Genomic DNA, 17,402 nt, shown 5'->3' on the forward strand with positions numbered 1-17,402 from the left:
TCTTATGTTGTCTAACATACTTCTTGTATTGTTAGAAATTCATTAGCACTTTGTTAGTACACATTAGCCATACAGACTTCCTGTGCCAATTGTTAGGTATGTAACAACCATCCCAACGGTCATAACATTTTCCCATGTCAAACACTTGTAAATTTTTTATTTGGGCATGTTAAAGAATAAATTATCAGTCCCACAGAGGACTTCTGTAATTTTATGTGTAAATTACCTTTCACAAACTGTGCATTCAAGACATTTGCTTAGTGATGACATTGATGATCACATGTGTTCTGGGAAATTTTGCTATTTGTTTGCAGAAGTATTTATCTTTAAGGTACTATACTTAAACATGTTCATTGGACAAGATGGTCAATTTGGGTGTAGAATATCCAGAAATTAATTGCATAAATCTTTATTTGCAATTATAAAATAGTCATTTTACCTTCATTCTGTCAGAACAGTACATTATTACACAAGTTTCTGGAAGTCACACTTACGTAAGTTTCACAAGTACATACTGTTCATTAATACATCAATGGCACAAATTGCAAAGTATGACAAACTTTACAAAGTCTGTATTATTCAGGTACTTGTTGCTTATACAATATAATTCACAAGAGTGTCACATTAATAGTTACAAGTGGGAAATGAGCCATATTCACAGTGGGTGTGAAGACCTGTATAACCAAAAACTGAAGAAGGATGTACATTCCACTTCCACTTCTTGGTATGTCACTTTAAAACATGTAAAACAAATAACTTTTTATTATCAATACATAAAATTTTCTAAGTTTATGTAACAAATGATTAATTACTCTAGTCACTATCTGTAGGTACTTCACATAGTTGTCAATAATGATTAGGCCTACCTCTTATATAGAAAATCACCAACACTATTCAAATAGTCATTAAGTAGTATTAAATTATCCGGAAATAGAATTTTGGATAGATTTTCAAGTTTTTGAAACATGTTATCATTCCCAACAATCTTCAAAAGCATTTATATTTTTGAAATTTTTACTCAGCATTTTAACCTGTGTTTTATTTCCTTAGCACTAGTATAGCTTTTCTCTTTCTCTTCTTAGACTGACAGTTTTCTTCATTTACAACAGTGTGTTGCCCACATTATTAATTCCATGTTCTATACCATTGCACTATCTCTTTGAGGTGTTTATTTTCTTTTCTCTACCATCCTTAATATTATTGTCAATACTCTTACAGTACTTTTCTGAGTGATACATCACATTATAGCTTATTCAGTTACATTATTATATTATTTATAACTAATCAGTTTTGTTCTATGTTTTCTTTGGCAAATAAATTTATCTCTGCAACATCCTTGGTAGTGAAACTTAGTTCCCTTACATACAACTAATGTTCCAGTGTAGTGCATGCATCTGTCAAACAAAAATTGATATTACAGCATCCGGTTCGGTATTTTGCTGTTTTACACATCACATAAATGTTTCCTTTTTTATTGTCTTTCTTGGAACACAAAGTCGACAGGTCCTGATGGATTCAAAAGGAATTCAAACTTCAGATTCAATTCACCTTTAAATGTAAGGTGAAAATCTCTTGCAACCTGAAAAATATTTGCAAAAATTAAATAATAAATACTATTTTCATGTGGTAAATCATTAATCAGAAAATAAAGGACAGTGGATCCCTTCTGAGAGTACAGTAAAACTGCAGAAAAATTACACTGAGGAGGTTAGAGATGTAGGGACTTCAAAACATAAACCACTCACAGTATATAACTCTACTGAATATGACAGTTTTGCAATTTAATGGAGATATCTTATCTTGGAATGTCTTTTAATAATTTATCTCTACAATAAGTACATTTTCTGATGATTATTTATTTATTATTGTGTTACTCGTATTATCAGCATTGAAGTACCAGTCTGACCTTAGTATTGGGAAGAAAATTGTATTACTAAATTTAATGGAGTCTTTGAGTCAGGGCGGCAACAGTGTTTGCCTAGAATTAGAGTTTTTATAGAAAATGAGTGTACATGGAAAATCTCTGATTCAGGAATGAAGAGTAGTTTCATTGTAATCCAGAAACCAGTAATAATTCTTCACACTGCCTGGCGCAATGTATTTTCCATATACAACCATGCCTTTGGTCTGAAAGGGTGAATAAGGCAGATTTGGAATGAAATACATGTCAAACACAGCTACAGAGTTTCAAACAAGGAAATATTGACTTGCATACTGATTAACTGGTTAATATGAGGTTCATTTGTATGTAGAAAAGTATATGATACACAAACTCTTTAATCAAATAGAGGATTGCTAGTAACTCAATGCTGAAATAAGACAGTCGATGACAGATCCCGCTTCAGAGACTTTCAACTAAAAATCATATACACTCCTGGAAATTGAAATAAGAACACCGTGAATTCATTGTCCCAGGAAGGGGAAACTTTATTGACACATTCCTGGGGTCAGATACATCACATGATCACACTGACAGAACCACAGGCACATAGACACAGGCAACAGAGCATGCACAATGTCGGCACTAGTACAGTGTATATCCACCTTTTGCAGCAATGCAGGCTGCTATTCTCCCATGGAGACGATCGTAGAGATGCTGGATGTAGTCATGTGGAACGGCTTGCCATGCCATTTCCACCTGGCACCTCAGTTGGACCAGCATTCGTGCTGGACGTGCAGACCGCGTGAGACGACGCTTCATCCAGTCCCAAACATGCTCAATGGGGGACAGATCCGGAGATCTTGCTGGCCAGGGTAGTTGACTTACACCTTCTAGAGCACGTTGGGTGGCACGGGATACATGCGGACATGCACTGTCCTGTTGGAACAGCAAGTTCCCTTGCCGGTCTAGGAATGGTAGAACGATGGGTTCGATGACAGTTTGGATGTACCGTGCACTATTCAGTGTCCCCTCGATGATCACCAGTGGTGTACGGCCAGTGTAGGAGATCGCTCCCACACCATGATGCCGGGTGTTGGCCCTGTGTGCATCGGTCGTATGCAGTCCTGATTGTGGCGCTCACCTGCACGGCGCCAAACACGCATACGACCATCATTGGCACCAAGGCAGAAGCGACTCTCATCGCTGAAGACGACACGTCTCCATTTGTCCCTCCATTCATGCCTGTCACGACACCACTGGAGGCGGGCTGCACGATGTTGGGGTGTGAGCGGAAGACGGCCTAACGGTGTGCGGGACCGAAGCCCAACTTCATGGAGATGGTTGCGAATGGTCCTCGCCGATACCCCAGGAGCAACAGTGTCCCTAATTTGCTGGGAAGTGGCGGTGCGGTCCCCTACGGCACTGCGTAGGATCCTACGGTCTTGGCGTGCATCCGTGCGTCGCTGCGGTCCGGTCCCAGGTCGACGGGCACGTGCACCTTCCGCCGACCACTGGCGACAACATCGATGTACTGTGGAGACCTCACGCCCCACATGTTGAGCAATTCGGTGGTACGTCCACCTGGCCTCCCGCATGCCCACTATACGCCCTCACTCAAAGTCTGTCAACTGCACATACGGTTCACGTCCACGCTGTCGCGGCATGCTACCAGTGTTAAAGACTGCGATGGAGCTCCGTATGCCACGGCAAACTGGCTGACACTGACGGCGGCGGTGCACAAATGCTGCGCAGCTAGCGCCATTTGATGGCCAACACCGCGGTTCCTGGTGTGTCCGCTGTGCCGTGCGTGTGATCATTGCTTGTACAGCCCTCTCGCAGTGTCCGGAGCAAGTATGGTGGGTCTGACACACCGGTGTCAATGTGTTCTTTTTTCCATTTCCAGGAGTGTACTATGTGATCAAAAGTATCCAGAGACGTCCATAAACACACATTTTTCATATTAGGTGCATTGTGCTGCCACCTGCTGCCAGGTACTGACTTCGAACGTTGTCACGTGATTGGGTGTCACTTGTGTCATACGTCTGTACACGAGATTTCCACACCCCTAAACATCCCTAGGTCCACTGTTTCCAACGTGATAGTGAAGTGGAAACATGAAGGGACACGTAAAGGACAAAAGCGTACTGACTGACCTCACCTGTTGACTGACAGAGATCACCGACAGTTGAAGAAGGTCGTAATGTGTAATAGGCAGACATCTATCCAGATGGTCACACAGGAATTCCAAACTGCATCAGGATCCACTGCAAGTACTATGACAGTTAGGTGGGAGGTGAGAAAACTTGTATTTCATTGTTGAGCGGCTACTCACAAGCCACACATCATGCTGGTGCCTCACTTGGTGTAAGGAGTGTAATCACTGGATGATTGAACAGTGGAAAAACGTTGTGTGGACTGATGCATCACGGTACACAATGTAGCGATCCTATGGCAGGGTGCGGGTATGCACTTTCTTGCTTCCCACTGCTGAAGAGCAATTCGGGGATGGTGACTGCATCTTTCAAAATGATCGAGCACCAGTTCATAATGCACAGCCTATGGCATCCCTGTAATGGACTAGCCTGCACAGAGCGCTGACCTGAATCCTATAGAACAGTGGTTCCCAACAGATGGTCTGCAGACCCACCAGGGGTCCGCGAGCTGTGTCGGAGGGGTCTGCAAGACGCTATTAGAATAAAAAAATATATTAAATATATTTCGTATGATAACAGATTTTTTATTTTGGCTGCTTCCTGCATGAGTAGAGCTTTAGGGAACACTAACGTCTGCGTCTAGCATCTTCCTAGAGCCAACTGACACTAGCACACTCTAGTGCAAAACTATAATAAGATAGAGGCAAATAGTTCTGCTGTATGCCATTAGACTGTGTGCGCTACCTCTTTGCAGCTGACAACTGACAGTCATGAAACTTCCTGGCAGATTAAAACTTTGTGCTGGACTGAGACTTGAACTTGGGACCTTTGCCTTTTGCGGGCAAGTGCTGTATGGAAGGTAGGAGATGAGGTACTAGCAGAATTGAAGCTGTGAGGACAGGGAGTGAGTCATGATTGGGTAGCTCAGATGGTAGAGCACTTGCCCGCGAAAGGCAAAGCTCCCGAGTTTGAGTCTCGGTCCGGCACACAGTTTTAATCTGCCAGGAAGTTTCATATCAGCGCACACTCTGCTGCAGAGCGAAAATCTCATTCTGGAAACTGACTGTCACTTTACACAGACATACATATTCAATATTCTGTATTAAAACAGTAGTGTATGTAAAGGGTTCTTTTTTGTGGAAGCTACAGTTCACGTAGCTAAAAATGGACCGTTGGTTAAAAGGTGGTTCGTTGAAACAAGAAAGGTCTACAGACGAAGAGAGAGATAATGCATCTGATGTTCAAGCAAGTAAGTCAGTGACTCTCAAACCAAAGTTGTCGGTGTCCATTGAACCTAAATCGTCGGCGTCCCTTGAACCTAACCCTTCCAAAATCAGTGTTAAGCGTACTGGAAAAATTTGAAAATATAACTCTGATTACTTGGAAATACATTCACTGGACCTGAGCAACAGCCTAAATCTCAATGTGTAATTTGCTATGAAACCAGCAAAACTCCAGCGCCGTATTGAAACAAGGCACCCAGAGTGCAAAAGTAAGTCATTAGATTTTTTTCAAAAATAAATTAGGAGAGTTGAAAACATCTTGTAAAACAATTACCAAAGACTGTGGTGCAAATTAAATGAAAATGCAACCCTTTCATCTTACAAGGTATCTCAGCTTGTTGCTAAATGTGGGAAAAACCACACAATTGCTGAGGAATTTATACTGCCATCAGCAATAATACTTTGCAAGACAATGTTAGGTGATGCAGCTCCTAAGGTAATAGCAACTGTCCCAGCCTCAAATAATACTGGTCAAAGACGAATTACTGATATGGCAGTTAACATCAAAGAAACATTGCTGGCTAGACTTTGCATGAGTGACATGTACGCTCTACAATTGGATGAAAGCACAGGCATATCTAAAAAAGCTATAATGTTGGTTTTTGCGTGATTCTTATGGCAGGACCAAGTATTCGAAGATTTTCTTTTTTCATGCGAATTACTGCATACAACAGTAGACGATATTTTTACTGCATTAAATAATTATCTCAATGAACATGATGTAACCTGGAAAAAATGTGTAGGCTTGTCAATGGATGGAGCAAAGTCAATGGCTGACAAAAATACAGGACCTCTAGCTCGTATCAAAGCAGTAGCCCCTGAGGTGAAATGGAATCACTGTTGTATCCTTCATGAAGCCTTAGTAGCCAAAAGATACCTTTGAAAAAGATACTTAATGAAGTAGTTCAAATCATCAACTACATTAAAACTCGACATCAGCAATCCAGATTATTTTCTTTGTTGCGTAAAGAGATTGGCAGTGAGCATGAGCATATTTTTATTCATACAGAAGTAAGATGGCTTTCTCGACGTAGGATCTTGTCAAGATTTTTTGAACTTAGAGATGAGATTCATGTCTTTCTTCTTGACACAAAGTAAGCAGATTTTCTCACTAACTTCTCTTGGCTTTGCTCAGTTGCATACTTAGCTGATGTGTTTGAACACTTGAATGTGTTAAACTTGAGTTTACAAGGAAAAAATGCAGACATGTTCAAAGTTGAGGATAATATTAGTGCCATGGTCAAAAAGGGGCAGATCTGGGCATCCAGGATAGAAAACTAACTAACTTTTCTACTTTAAAACAATTCTTGGAGTCATCAGAGGAGAGTTTGCCTGACCAGATCAAGATCAATGTAGTCGAGCATCTACGCAGCCTAGCCACCACTTTTAGAGAGTATTTCCCTGAACCTGACCCTGACGACAGATGGATTCGAAATCCCTTCAGCTGTGAAGAAATAGACAAAATCCAAGGCGTCACTGAAGAAGAGCAAGATCAACTTGTGGATCTGTCAAGCTATGGTACGATGATAAACATTTTCATAGGTGATAAAATTACAGACTTCTGGGCATCAGCACGCAAGGACTACAAGAAACTTGGAGATAAGGGAATGAAAAACATCCTTCCATTTGCAACCATATATCAGTGTGAGCAAGCATTTTCTTCCAAGTGTTTCATGAAAAACAAATATAGGAATCGGCTCGACATGCAGTTGGATTTCAGAGTGAAAGTTTCAAGTTTGGAACCTAATATTTCAGAAATAATGGACTCAAAGGTCAGATTGAACTCATCTCATTAAGGACTGGAAATTAAAACTAACTGTATACTGATGGAGTACTCTTTTGTAACTGCATTTTTTAAAATAAGTAATACCTTGTATGAAATTAGTGGTTTCTTATTTTTCACACATGTCTACTCAGTGCAATCTCAGGTTCAGTACACTTGAAAGACCAATATACTCAGTTTTAGGTGTGGCCGTGCAGTTCTAAGCGCTTCAGTTTGGAACTGCGTGACCGCTATGGTCGCAGGTTCGAATCCTGCCACGGGCATGGATGTGTGTGATGTCCTTACGTTAGTTAGGTTTAAGTAGTTCTAAGTTCTAGGAGACTGATGACCTCAGAAGTTAAGTCCCATAGTGCTCAGAGCCATTTGAACCATTAGTTTTAATTTTTTTCTGTAATTTTCAGTTCATACTCAATTTTTATTCTTTTTAAGGAGTTTGTTATACTAAACACCCAAATTTGAGGACAAAGATTTTGAGCAGTAATGAAAAACTTAACAATAACAAAGATGGCTAAATTGAAAAAGTCTTAAGCTCAATATTTTTTCAATAATGAATATGTCAATGTTTTTTCTAAGTACCAAAAATAGAAAACGTATAAAAAGGCTCTTAATTTGGTTTTTTAGGTACTTGATACTGTGATATGACAAGGTACCAATCATGCTCAATGAGGGGGTCCTCGAGAAAATTTTGTTGGGAACCCCTGCTATAGAACACTTTTGGGATGTTTTGGAAGGCTGACTTTGTGCCAGGCCTCACCGACCGACATCAATACCTCTCCTTAGTGCAGCACTCCATGAAGAATGGGCTGCCATTCCCCAAGAAACCTTCCAGCACCTCACTGAACTGTGAGAGTGGAAGCTGTCATCAAGGTTAAAAGTGGGCCAACACCATACTGAATCCCAGCATTACTGATGGAGGGTACCATGAACTTGTAAATAATTTTCAGCCAGGTGTCTGGATACTTTTGATCACATGGTGTATTACAAAGCGGGTTCTAAAAAAACTGATATTCAAATATCTAAGTGACTTCACATGAAAATCTGTATTTAACTGTGCAGGAACCATGGAAGTGTTGTGACATGCTGCCTCTACAGAGAAGTATTGTTTTATTAAATTGTAAAGAAATCTGACAATAAACTTGTAGAAAGATAAAAATTTAAAATTTGATCATCAATATTTATAATTGTGTTATTCACTGAGTGTGTTTGAAAGCTATGCAGGAGTGTAGAGTATACCTTTTTCATCTAAATAAAGACTATTTGCACCAAAAAAATCTTAGTAAATAAGACATGTGTAAGAATAAGACGAGTTTCAACACTCTGTTATGAGAAATCTTTTGTAGTTTTATTTATTTATTTATTTTTTGTGTCAAATGTTCAGTAACTTTTTTTATGCTTTGATAATACCAACTGTTCTGCAGCCTCAGTAAACACTATAGATACACATACTAGACATTTTCTTTAACAATTACAACAATACATAAAAATAAATAAGAAAATTTTATTATTTACCTTTTTTGTATTTGATAAATATATGGTTTGCATGATAAATGTTACAAAGTTGACTACGTGATTGCTACATGGCATTAATAATGCAGGTAATAATATGTATGAGATGAAGTAAAAATGTTGCACTTGAGTTTATATCTTGTGAATCAAAAAGTAGGTGTAATTATCACAAAAATATATATATAGATTGACAACACCTACAGTTAGATAATAACTTGTTCTTTTCATCTTCAGATACAACATGCCTTTCCTATACATTCAGGAATTATAGTAATGTAATAAGTTTATTGATTATACTTCAAAATTTCCAGTATTTCCTGTTATTGTGGTATGAGCAAAATAAAACAGTTTTATCTTGTACATTTCAGATCTTACCTTTGCAAGGAACACTTCAAGAACCATTTCTGTAAACCTTTTCCCAGGACATATTCTTGTGCCAGAACCAAATGGTATGAGGAGTTCAGGACTGTGGTTTGTGAAACACAGTTTTTCTCGCTCTTCAGGAATCCACCTTTCAGGATGGAATTCCTTAGCTTTAGTGAAATTTTTCTCTTCAAGGCTTGCCAGCCATGTGTGGCATAGGACAACACACTGAAATGTAAACAGATTAATTTTCATTGCATGGATTTTGTTAGGTGCTGGTAAACTTTTAGGAATTACAATTTTTATATATGGCATTTTTAAGATCCACTTATCATAAAGTACAGTTTCAATTAACAGTTCAGAGAAAAATTTAACTTTTAATTTATATTTGTCTATAATGAGAAAAGAAAAGTACAAGTGATGAGAATTACCCCAGCTGGTAGGGAGTAGCCACTAAGTTCCAGTTCATTTTCCAGTATACGGGCAAGACATATAGCAGCAGGCAGCACTCTGAAACAAACATAGAACTTTTTCACCTGATGAAGATATAATAATACATTTAATAACCTCTGATACTCATTTATAGCTATGAGTACCGAGACATGGCTTCTTTATTTATGGGAAGTGTAGACATCTTGGAAAACAGAAAACATCAATAGTTAGTTTATGAGAGCGAAGGAACTTTCTAACTTTGAATGAACACAAGAAAATACTTTGTTTACATGATTATGTGATTACAACAGTTTTTAATAAGAATGAGGCGGTAAACTGACACCACACATATGTTACAAAATATTACACATAAATATATGAAATGAAGTTTTGAACTGAAATTGCTGTCTTGTGATATATTGTAACGTTCCCACTTCCAATACTCAAGGAAGATGTAACATGTGTTATCTGAATTACGTAAAAAGTTTTGTGAAATCAGTTACATGAGTTCTACCTAAGACAAAACAGTTTTTCACATGTTCATGTACTTTAGATAGCTATTACTAATTTCATAATTACCTGAAAGATTCTGATATGACTGCACGCAAGTACTTTGCATTTCGAAGGTTTTCACTGGTCACTGGAGCACCATGAGGCACTAGGACAGAGATTTCTTCATGCAAACGCCTCTGTACAGATGGATTCTTAGCCAAGTTATACAACAGAAAAGTGAGTGAGCTTCCAAGCTGAAAGAGGAAAAAATGTATAAAAAAAATGGAAAGGGCAGTACAGCAAAAGGTGCTACAGTCAATAGATATTTTCAAACATCAGCAAATTAATATATTAAAAAAAAGAGTTGTATTTGAACAGCACATGACAGCTAGCCCAGCAGGAACTCTGATCATTAGATTACTTCCACATTCTCTCTGTCTCTGCACTTCATACCTGAAAGCTACAGGTGTGTGTTGCTCATTATCCAGAAGAAGCAAACTTAGTACACTATGACCACAATTTCACACATAGATTTTCACCAACACCTTATCAAATGAGAGCACTACCTTATTCAGAATAATGGCTTACTGTGATGAACCATTAAATCAGTTGTTTCCATTATTCAGAATGAGTGTCACATTTGTCTCAGGTAGACCCACATGCATACCATTTGTCCTCTGAGTTACAGAAGGAAGGGAGGGGGTGATGGGTGATGGCAATATATAAAAAAGTTGGTCTTTTTTCTTTGTGGCCTCTTTTGTCTTCACTGATCTTTCACCATCATTCAGTTGACTTCGAGGGTCTAGTAGCATAGTAGATATTAAAACAGATAGGAATGTTTTGTAAAGAGGTCTCAGAGAAGCTGGGTACTAAAAGACATTTAAAATTGTTAAAATTGTGTAAAAGGGACAAAGTTATTTGTTATACATGTTCAGAACTCAGTTCTGGAGTGCTAATTTATTTTCTTTGGTTCTCATGACTCTTTGCTGTGTGCATTTTCTTTGCAGCCCAATATGTTTTTATTCTGTTACAAGCATCCATTCTTTTCCAATGTGTTGTCGGTGTAACTGTGTAGCAAATAAAATACAAGCTCATCATATTCAATGTATTATTTTTCAACCAAGAAATAATCAGTCTGAACAGGTTACGGGCCCAGAAACACAAGACAAATAATATTCTTGTGAAAATTTACTAATTAACATTTAATAATAATTCAAATACGATTGCACCATGCGAGGTTAGTTTTCTGGCCATCTGTGAAAACAAAAATAACTTAACCTCAGGGTGGAAAGTGAGATTTTCCATATAAATAAACTCAAAGGTGTTGAAAATTGGACTGTCTGGAAGTTTCAAGTATGCATAGTGTTGAAATCACACAATGCTTGAACTGTTGTCAATGATTCGTATTATCTGCCTGAAGATATATCTGATAACACTGTGTACAGCAAGTTGCTTGCAGCCTGGATGAAGTGTGACAAAACAGCTCAATGAATTATTGCCATGTTTGTTGAAGAAAAAACTATGCTGCATATTACGAACTTCAACACTTGAAAACAAATGTGGGACAAGCTAGTGTCTATTTATCAACAAAAGTCTACAACCAGTGTTTACATGTTACTGCATCAGTTGTATACTTTGAAAGAGAAATCAGCTAATGATATAGTGACACACATTGCTACAACTGCACATTTTCCACACTGCTTGTAGTTTCTAAATGAGAAAATACCTGAATATATGGGTGTTACAAAAATTCTGATGATTCTACCAATGGCAAACAAATATTTTATCAGTGCACAGGAATTTGTGCAGGCAAGTGAATGAACACTTAGCAAACTGATTTCCAGGCTTGCCGTTCAGAAAAATAGAATGAACATAAGTGATACATGTGAAAGTAAGGAATATGCAGCAAGCAACAGCTCTCATAAAAATGGTGGTAAGAAACACAATAATTTTCAAAATCAGGCACTTGTCACTATTGTCACAAGCCAGGTCACTGGATCAATGATTGCAAATAGTGTAAAACCCAACTGCAAACCACTCTTCACCCACTGGAGAAGCTCTAATTAGAGAAGCAATGTAGCAATGCTCAGTGCAGCTGACTGAGGTACAACTGGAGAAGTATGGTACATGGATTCAGTAGCAACTGAACACATGTTCAGTCAGTATTCTTGGTTCACCACCTATGCAAAATTTCCAGAGATGAGACCTGTTTGTATTGGTGATGATGTTGATGATGATGATGATGATTATGATGATGATGTTCGGTTTGTCGGGATCTCAACTGCCTGGTCATCAGCACCCGTGTATTGGTGATAGAAAACACGTTCCTGCTCTTGGATCTGAGGACATTAATATTCTGGCCTACACTAGAATGGACATCATTAAGGTTTTGTACATTCCTGAGTTAACCTACAGTCTGTTCTGCTTTGGTTCAGTTCTCAACAATGCTATGACACATCAGTCTGACAATAGAATGTGTAAATTTTTAAAGGATGAAAGTGTTGTTGCTGTGAGAGGCAGACATGACAAACTATTAAAAACAAAATTTAAGGTTGTTTCAAATCATGAGTTTTGTGCAAATGTTGCTGCTTGTGAACCTTTTATGGTGGCACAAAATGATCGGACATCAGAATATCATGCAAGTTAAACAAGTTTTGTCAAGTGCCAAGATAAATTTTCAAGATCAGAAGTTTCAGTGTGAGGACTGCATTATCAGTGAAATGTGTAAACTGTCATTTCCATCCACTGATTCAAAATCAAAACAAATAGGTGAGCTTGTACATGCAGATTTGTGTGGTAAAATGCAAGAAGTGTCTGTGGGTGATGCAAAATATTTCTTGATGTTGAGAGATGACTATAGTCAGTGGAGAAGGGTGTACTTCATCAAGAATAAATTGGCTCCTTCTTTAAACTGAATGAGAAACATTTGTGCAGGAGCATAAAGACATTAGTTACAGATAATGGATTAGAGTTTTGCAGTTAAAAGCTTAACAGTCCAACTAGCCAGCTTGGCATTTTGCACCAGAAACCATTGCCATACAGTCCACAACAACACAGATTCACTGAAAGGGAAAATAGAACTCTCACTGAATTAGCCATGACTTGTATGCAGGAAAGTAGACTGCCAACTGAAATGTGGGCAGAAGTGTGAATTATGCAGTATTCACACTCAACTCGACTGGAAGAAGTAAAGAAAGGGCAGTTGTGAGCTATGGCTAGGGAAGAAACTGAGCTTAAACATAATTCAGAACTTTTGGTGAAGAAATTTATGTCCATGTTCCTAAAGAGCAGAAGCAAAAATGGGCCGCAAAGGCTGAAAAGAGGTATTTTATTGGTTATGGTCAAAACACAAAAGCTTATCATGTGTGATTTCCACACTGGTAACAAATAAAACTCAACAGAGATGTTACATTTACAGTAAAACTTTTTAAGGACAATTGCAGCATGTATGAAACGTCAACACCAAGAGCAGTGGACTTTTTCCTACCCAAAAATAAGTTATCATCTGTAGAAAACAGCCTTCAGAATATTCCTGTGAAGCAGGATCCTACAGAAATGTGTGAAGTGAGAGACAATGATGCACATTCTGATGATAAGTGAACTGGAGGCAGTAACTGATGTAGCAGTTCAATCTGATAGGAAACATCAATTAAGAGATCGTAGATGATTAAGATTGCCAGCAAGAGATGAGAATCACATATCTGTTGTAGATATTTTTGAACCACAGATATATGATGAAGCAGTTACATGAGATGAGGCAGAAAAATGGAAAGATTCAATGAATGATGATAAATGCAGATTATCATCATCAGGTGTGCGTTGATATGCATAAAGGAGGCAGAAGGATACGTCAAGTATTCCAAATAGACAAGCTGTGGATAGTCTGATGAATCTGCTAACAGAAACGTCACCAGACATTACTTTTACAATCAACAGTGCTAGTCGGCACCTAGAATCATGAAAATATGTTGTAGTGCTGTAAAAAAGGATCCTGAAATACGTTAAAGGCACTACAGACCTTATTTTCATTCAAAGCAGGAAAATCTCCTTCATGCCTACAGTGATGCAGACTATACTGGTGATGTGGAAACTAGAAGATCCGCAACTGGTATGTCATGTAAGCTTGATGAATCCACTATCACATGGGGTTCAATGACGCACAGACTGTTAGTGCTTTCTACAAATGAGGCTGAATACATTGAAGCCAGTCAAACAGTAAGAGGAATTGCTTGGGTGAAAAGTTTTCTCATTGACTTGGTCTTGTTCAAAAAAATAAAGTAACTTTGAAAACTGACCATGTAAGTGGAGTGAAACTTACTGAAAATCCAGATTTCACCAGTGTAGTAAGCATATTGATGTATATTATCATTTTGTGCACAACACGTACAAGGAGAACGAGTCTATACTGGAGCATTTTCCATCCAAGAACCACCAGGCCGGGTTACTAACCGAGCCATTACCAAAGGTGACACTTCACATGCAGATGAAGATGCTGAACATTCAGAGCATTCAGGAGATTCTTGAGAAACTTTTAACTTAATAATAAATCTGAATCCTCTTTAAGTGTGAGTATTAAATATGTGTAAAAATGACAAATTTATTTGTTATATATGTCAGAAACTCCATTCTGGAGTGCTACATTACTTTCTTTGGTTCTTACGACTCTTCGCTCTGTGCATTTTCCTTGCAGCCAAATGTCTTTCTTTTCTGTTACAAGTACCAGAACTTTTCCAATGCATTGTGTGTGTAACCATGTAGCAAATAAAATACAAGTTCATCATGCTCAATGTATTATTTGTCAACCAAGACATGACCTGTCCCAACAGAAATAAAATGAAAGACCAACAGCAGTGTAAGATGGGTTTGAGTCTTGGACAGTCATGGATATTAAATTGTCACTTACATGGACACTCAAAAATTAACTTCTGTTTGCATCCTGCCAATTATGGAAAATGAGAGACAGAGAACTAGTGGGCACTAGACATGAAATTTGTGGAATTTTTGGAGGGACTGTTATGCGTAATAGCACTACGTAACGATACTGCCACTAGTTTTGTGGTGGACAAAGTGATCAGCCCCGGATCTACTGTACATTTCCGACCCGGGGTAAGAACTTGATAGTGGCGCCCCTCCCCCTCCCCCACGAGCGTTTGAGATAGGACATCACAAATTTAATAATTCCGGTTTTCAAAAATACGTTCATTTTGTAGCGCACATCTTTCTGAAGAGTTTGATAATAAAACATATATGGTCGAGGAAATGTAAGACGTGTTATTTGCTCTTAAGAGTGCCAAAGTTCAGTGCCACGACTCTTCACACAGCATTCTCTATTGCTCGTCACTGTATTTCGTTCTGTGGAATTCAAACGTGTATATTCTGTAACGGAAGCCATCAAACCTATATTCAGGACAGTGGAAATTAAAATGTTCTGTGGTGCCTCTCCTGCTCCCAGTCGGCCAGTTTGACATCCTACTTCCCTTAAAAGAACTAACAATTAATACTGAGTGGGACCATTTGCGAATAAGATTAAATATAGGAAACAGGGAACAAATACAGACAAGCGACAAGCAAGACACTACACATTTCTTCAATCCTCAGCTCTCAACATTTTTTTCTCTCTAATCTTGCTACAGCTTTACGCGGAGTGTTTTCTTTTCTGTGAAAGAATTACCCCATCAAAATTCGTCAAACGTTTTGTTACCGTACCTGAAAAATAAAAATGTCGTTGCCTAATACTGAAAAGGCTGTTAATACGAATGTTATCCAATACTGGTGTGGTTCCTCGATTTTATTACGTCTATTTTGTCACTGTATGCTAGATAAAACGAAATAGACCTTTCTAAGACAGCAGCAGTTGACTTCTGGGGTGGTATTGTTTAACGGTAACACTACTCCACAAACTGCCTCGAAAATTCAAGAAATATAGGCCTAAATGGTGAATGTGAAGTCAAGAGGTCACCCTTTTTAAAGAAATACGGAATATAGTAACAGCATGACGGAACTAGCAGTGATAATAGACTTTATTAATGACCAAAGCAAAATTCATATAGGATGTTCTTGAAAAAGTCATGTGGTAAAACTTCCACACTACTGAGAACTGAAAGAATAGGGAATATGTTGTTCAAACTTGTCAAAATATCTACATTTATTTGCTAGAGAATATATAGGTCTATACATAATACACGTCAAACAATGTATAGAAGACATTATACAGTCCCATTTTACTATATAGTATGTGTCTTGTTTTCCTTCTTGTTTCCATAATTTTATTACACGTTTTATGCTCGCTTTTAAAGACCTTTCTGGAAACCGAAAATCTCTGTAGGTGTCAACATGGATTCCGCAAACAACGACCGTGTGAAACCCAGCTCGCTCAATCGTCCAAGTGATCCTCAAGGCAGTATATACCTGCGTCATTGTTGTTGCTATGTTCTTTGACTTCCGGAAGGCGGTCGATTCAGTTCCGCGCTGTTGGATAATGAACAAAATGCGAGAGAACGGTATACACTATGTGATCAAAAGTATCCGGACACCCCGAAAAACGTGGGTTTGTCATATAAGGTGCATTGTGCTGCCACCTACTGCCAGGAACTCCATACCTGCGACCTCAGTAGTCATTAGACATCGTGAGAGAGCAGAATGGGGCGCTCCGCAGAATTCACGGACTTCGAACGTGTTAAGGTGATTGGGTGTCACTTGTGTCATACGTCTGTACGCGAGATTCCCACACTCCTAAAATCCATAGGTCCACTGTTTCCGATGTGATAGTCAAGTGGAAACCGACAGTAGAAGGAGGTCGTAATTTGTAATATACAGACATCCATCCAGACCATCACACAGGAATTCCAAACTGCATCAGGACCAATTGCAAGTACTACGACTGTTAGGTGGGAGGTGAGAAAACTTGGACTGCGTGGTCGAGCAGTTGCTCATAAGCCACGCATCACGCCGGTAAATGCCAAACGACACCTCGCTTGGTGTAAGGAGTGTAAGCACTGGACGTTTGGACAATGGGAAAACGTTGTGTGAAATGATGAATCACGATACACAATGTGGCGATCCTATGGCAGGGTATGGGTATGGCGAATGCCCGTGAACGTCATCTGCCAGCGTATGTAGTGCCAACAGTAAAATTTGGAAGTGGTAGTGTTATGGTGTGGTCGTGGTTTTCACGGAGGGGGCTGGCAGCCCTTGTTGTTTCGCATGGCACTATCACAACACAGCCCTACATTGATGTTTAAGCACTTTCTTGCTTCCCACTGTTGAAGAGCAATTCGGGGATGGCGACTGCATCTTTCAACATGATCGAGCACCTGTTCATAATGCACAGCCTGTGGCCGAAAGGTTACACGACAGTAACATCCCTGTAATGGAATGGCCTGCACAGAGTCCTGACCTGAATTCTATAGAACACCTTTTGGATGTTTTGGAACGCCGACTTCGTGCCAGGCCTCACCGCCCGACATCAACGTCTCTCCTCAGTGCATCACTACGTGAAGAATGGGCTC

General features: G+C 38.9%; 1 protein-coding gene across 1 annotated transcript in view; it reads right to left on the reverse strand.

Moving 5' to 3' along the window:
- Positions 1–444: 444 nt before the first annotated feature.
- The window catches only part of LOC126183227 (ecdysone 20-monooxygenase), a 175,783-nt gene continuing 158,825 nt past the window's right edge, over positions 445–17,402 (reverse strand). The window contains exons 8-11 of the mRNA XM_049925012.1: positions 9,982–10,148; positions 9,402–9,480; positions 8,983–9,198; positions 445–1,579 (exon numbers count right to left, since the gene is read on the reverse strand). Coding sequence (XP_049780969.1) covers positions 1,472–1,579; positions 8,983–9,198; positions 9,402–9,480; positions 9,982–10,148 — 570 coding nt within the window. The 3' untranslated portion in view covers positions 445–1,471. The remainder of the gene's footprint in view (positions 1,580–8,982; positions 9,199–9,401; positions 9,481–9,981; positions 10,149–17,402) is intronic.

Source organism: Schistocerca cancellata, chromosome 4 (assembly GCF_023864275.1).
Source record: "Schistocerca cancellata isolate TAMUIC-IGC-003103 chromosome 4, iqSchCanc2.1, whole genome shotgun sequence".
NCBI lineage: Eukaryota > Metazoa > Arthropoda > Insecta > Orthoptera > Acrididae > Schistocerca > Schistocerca cancellata.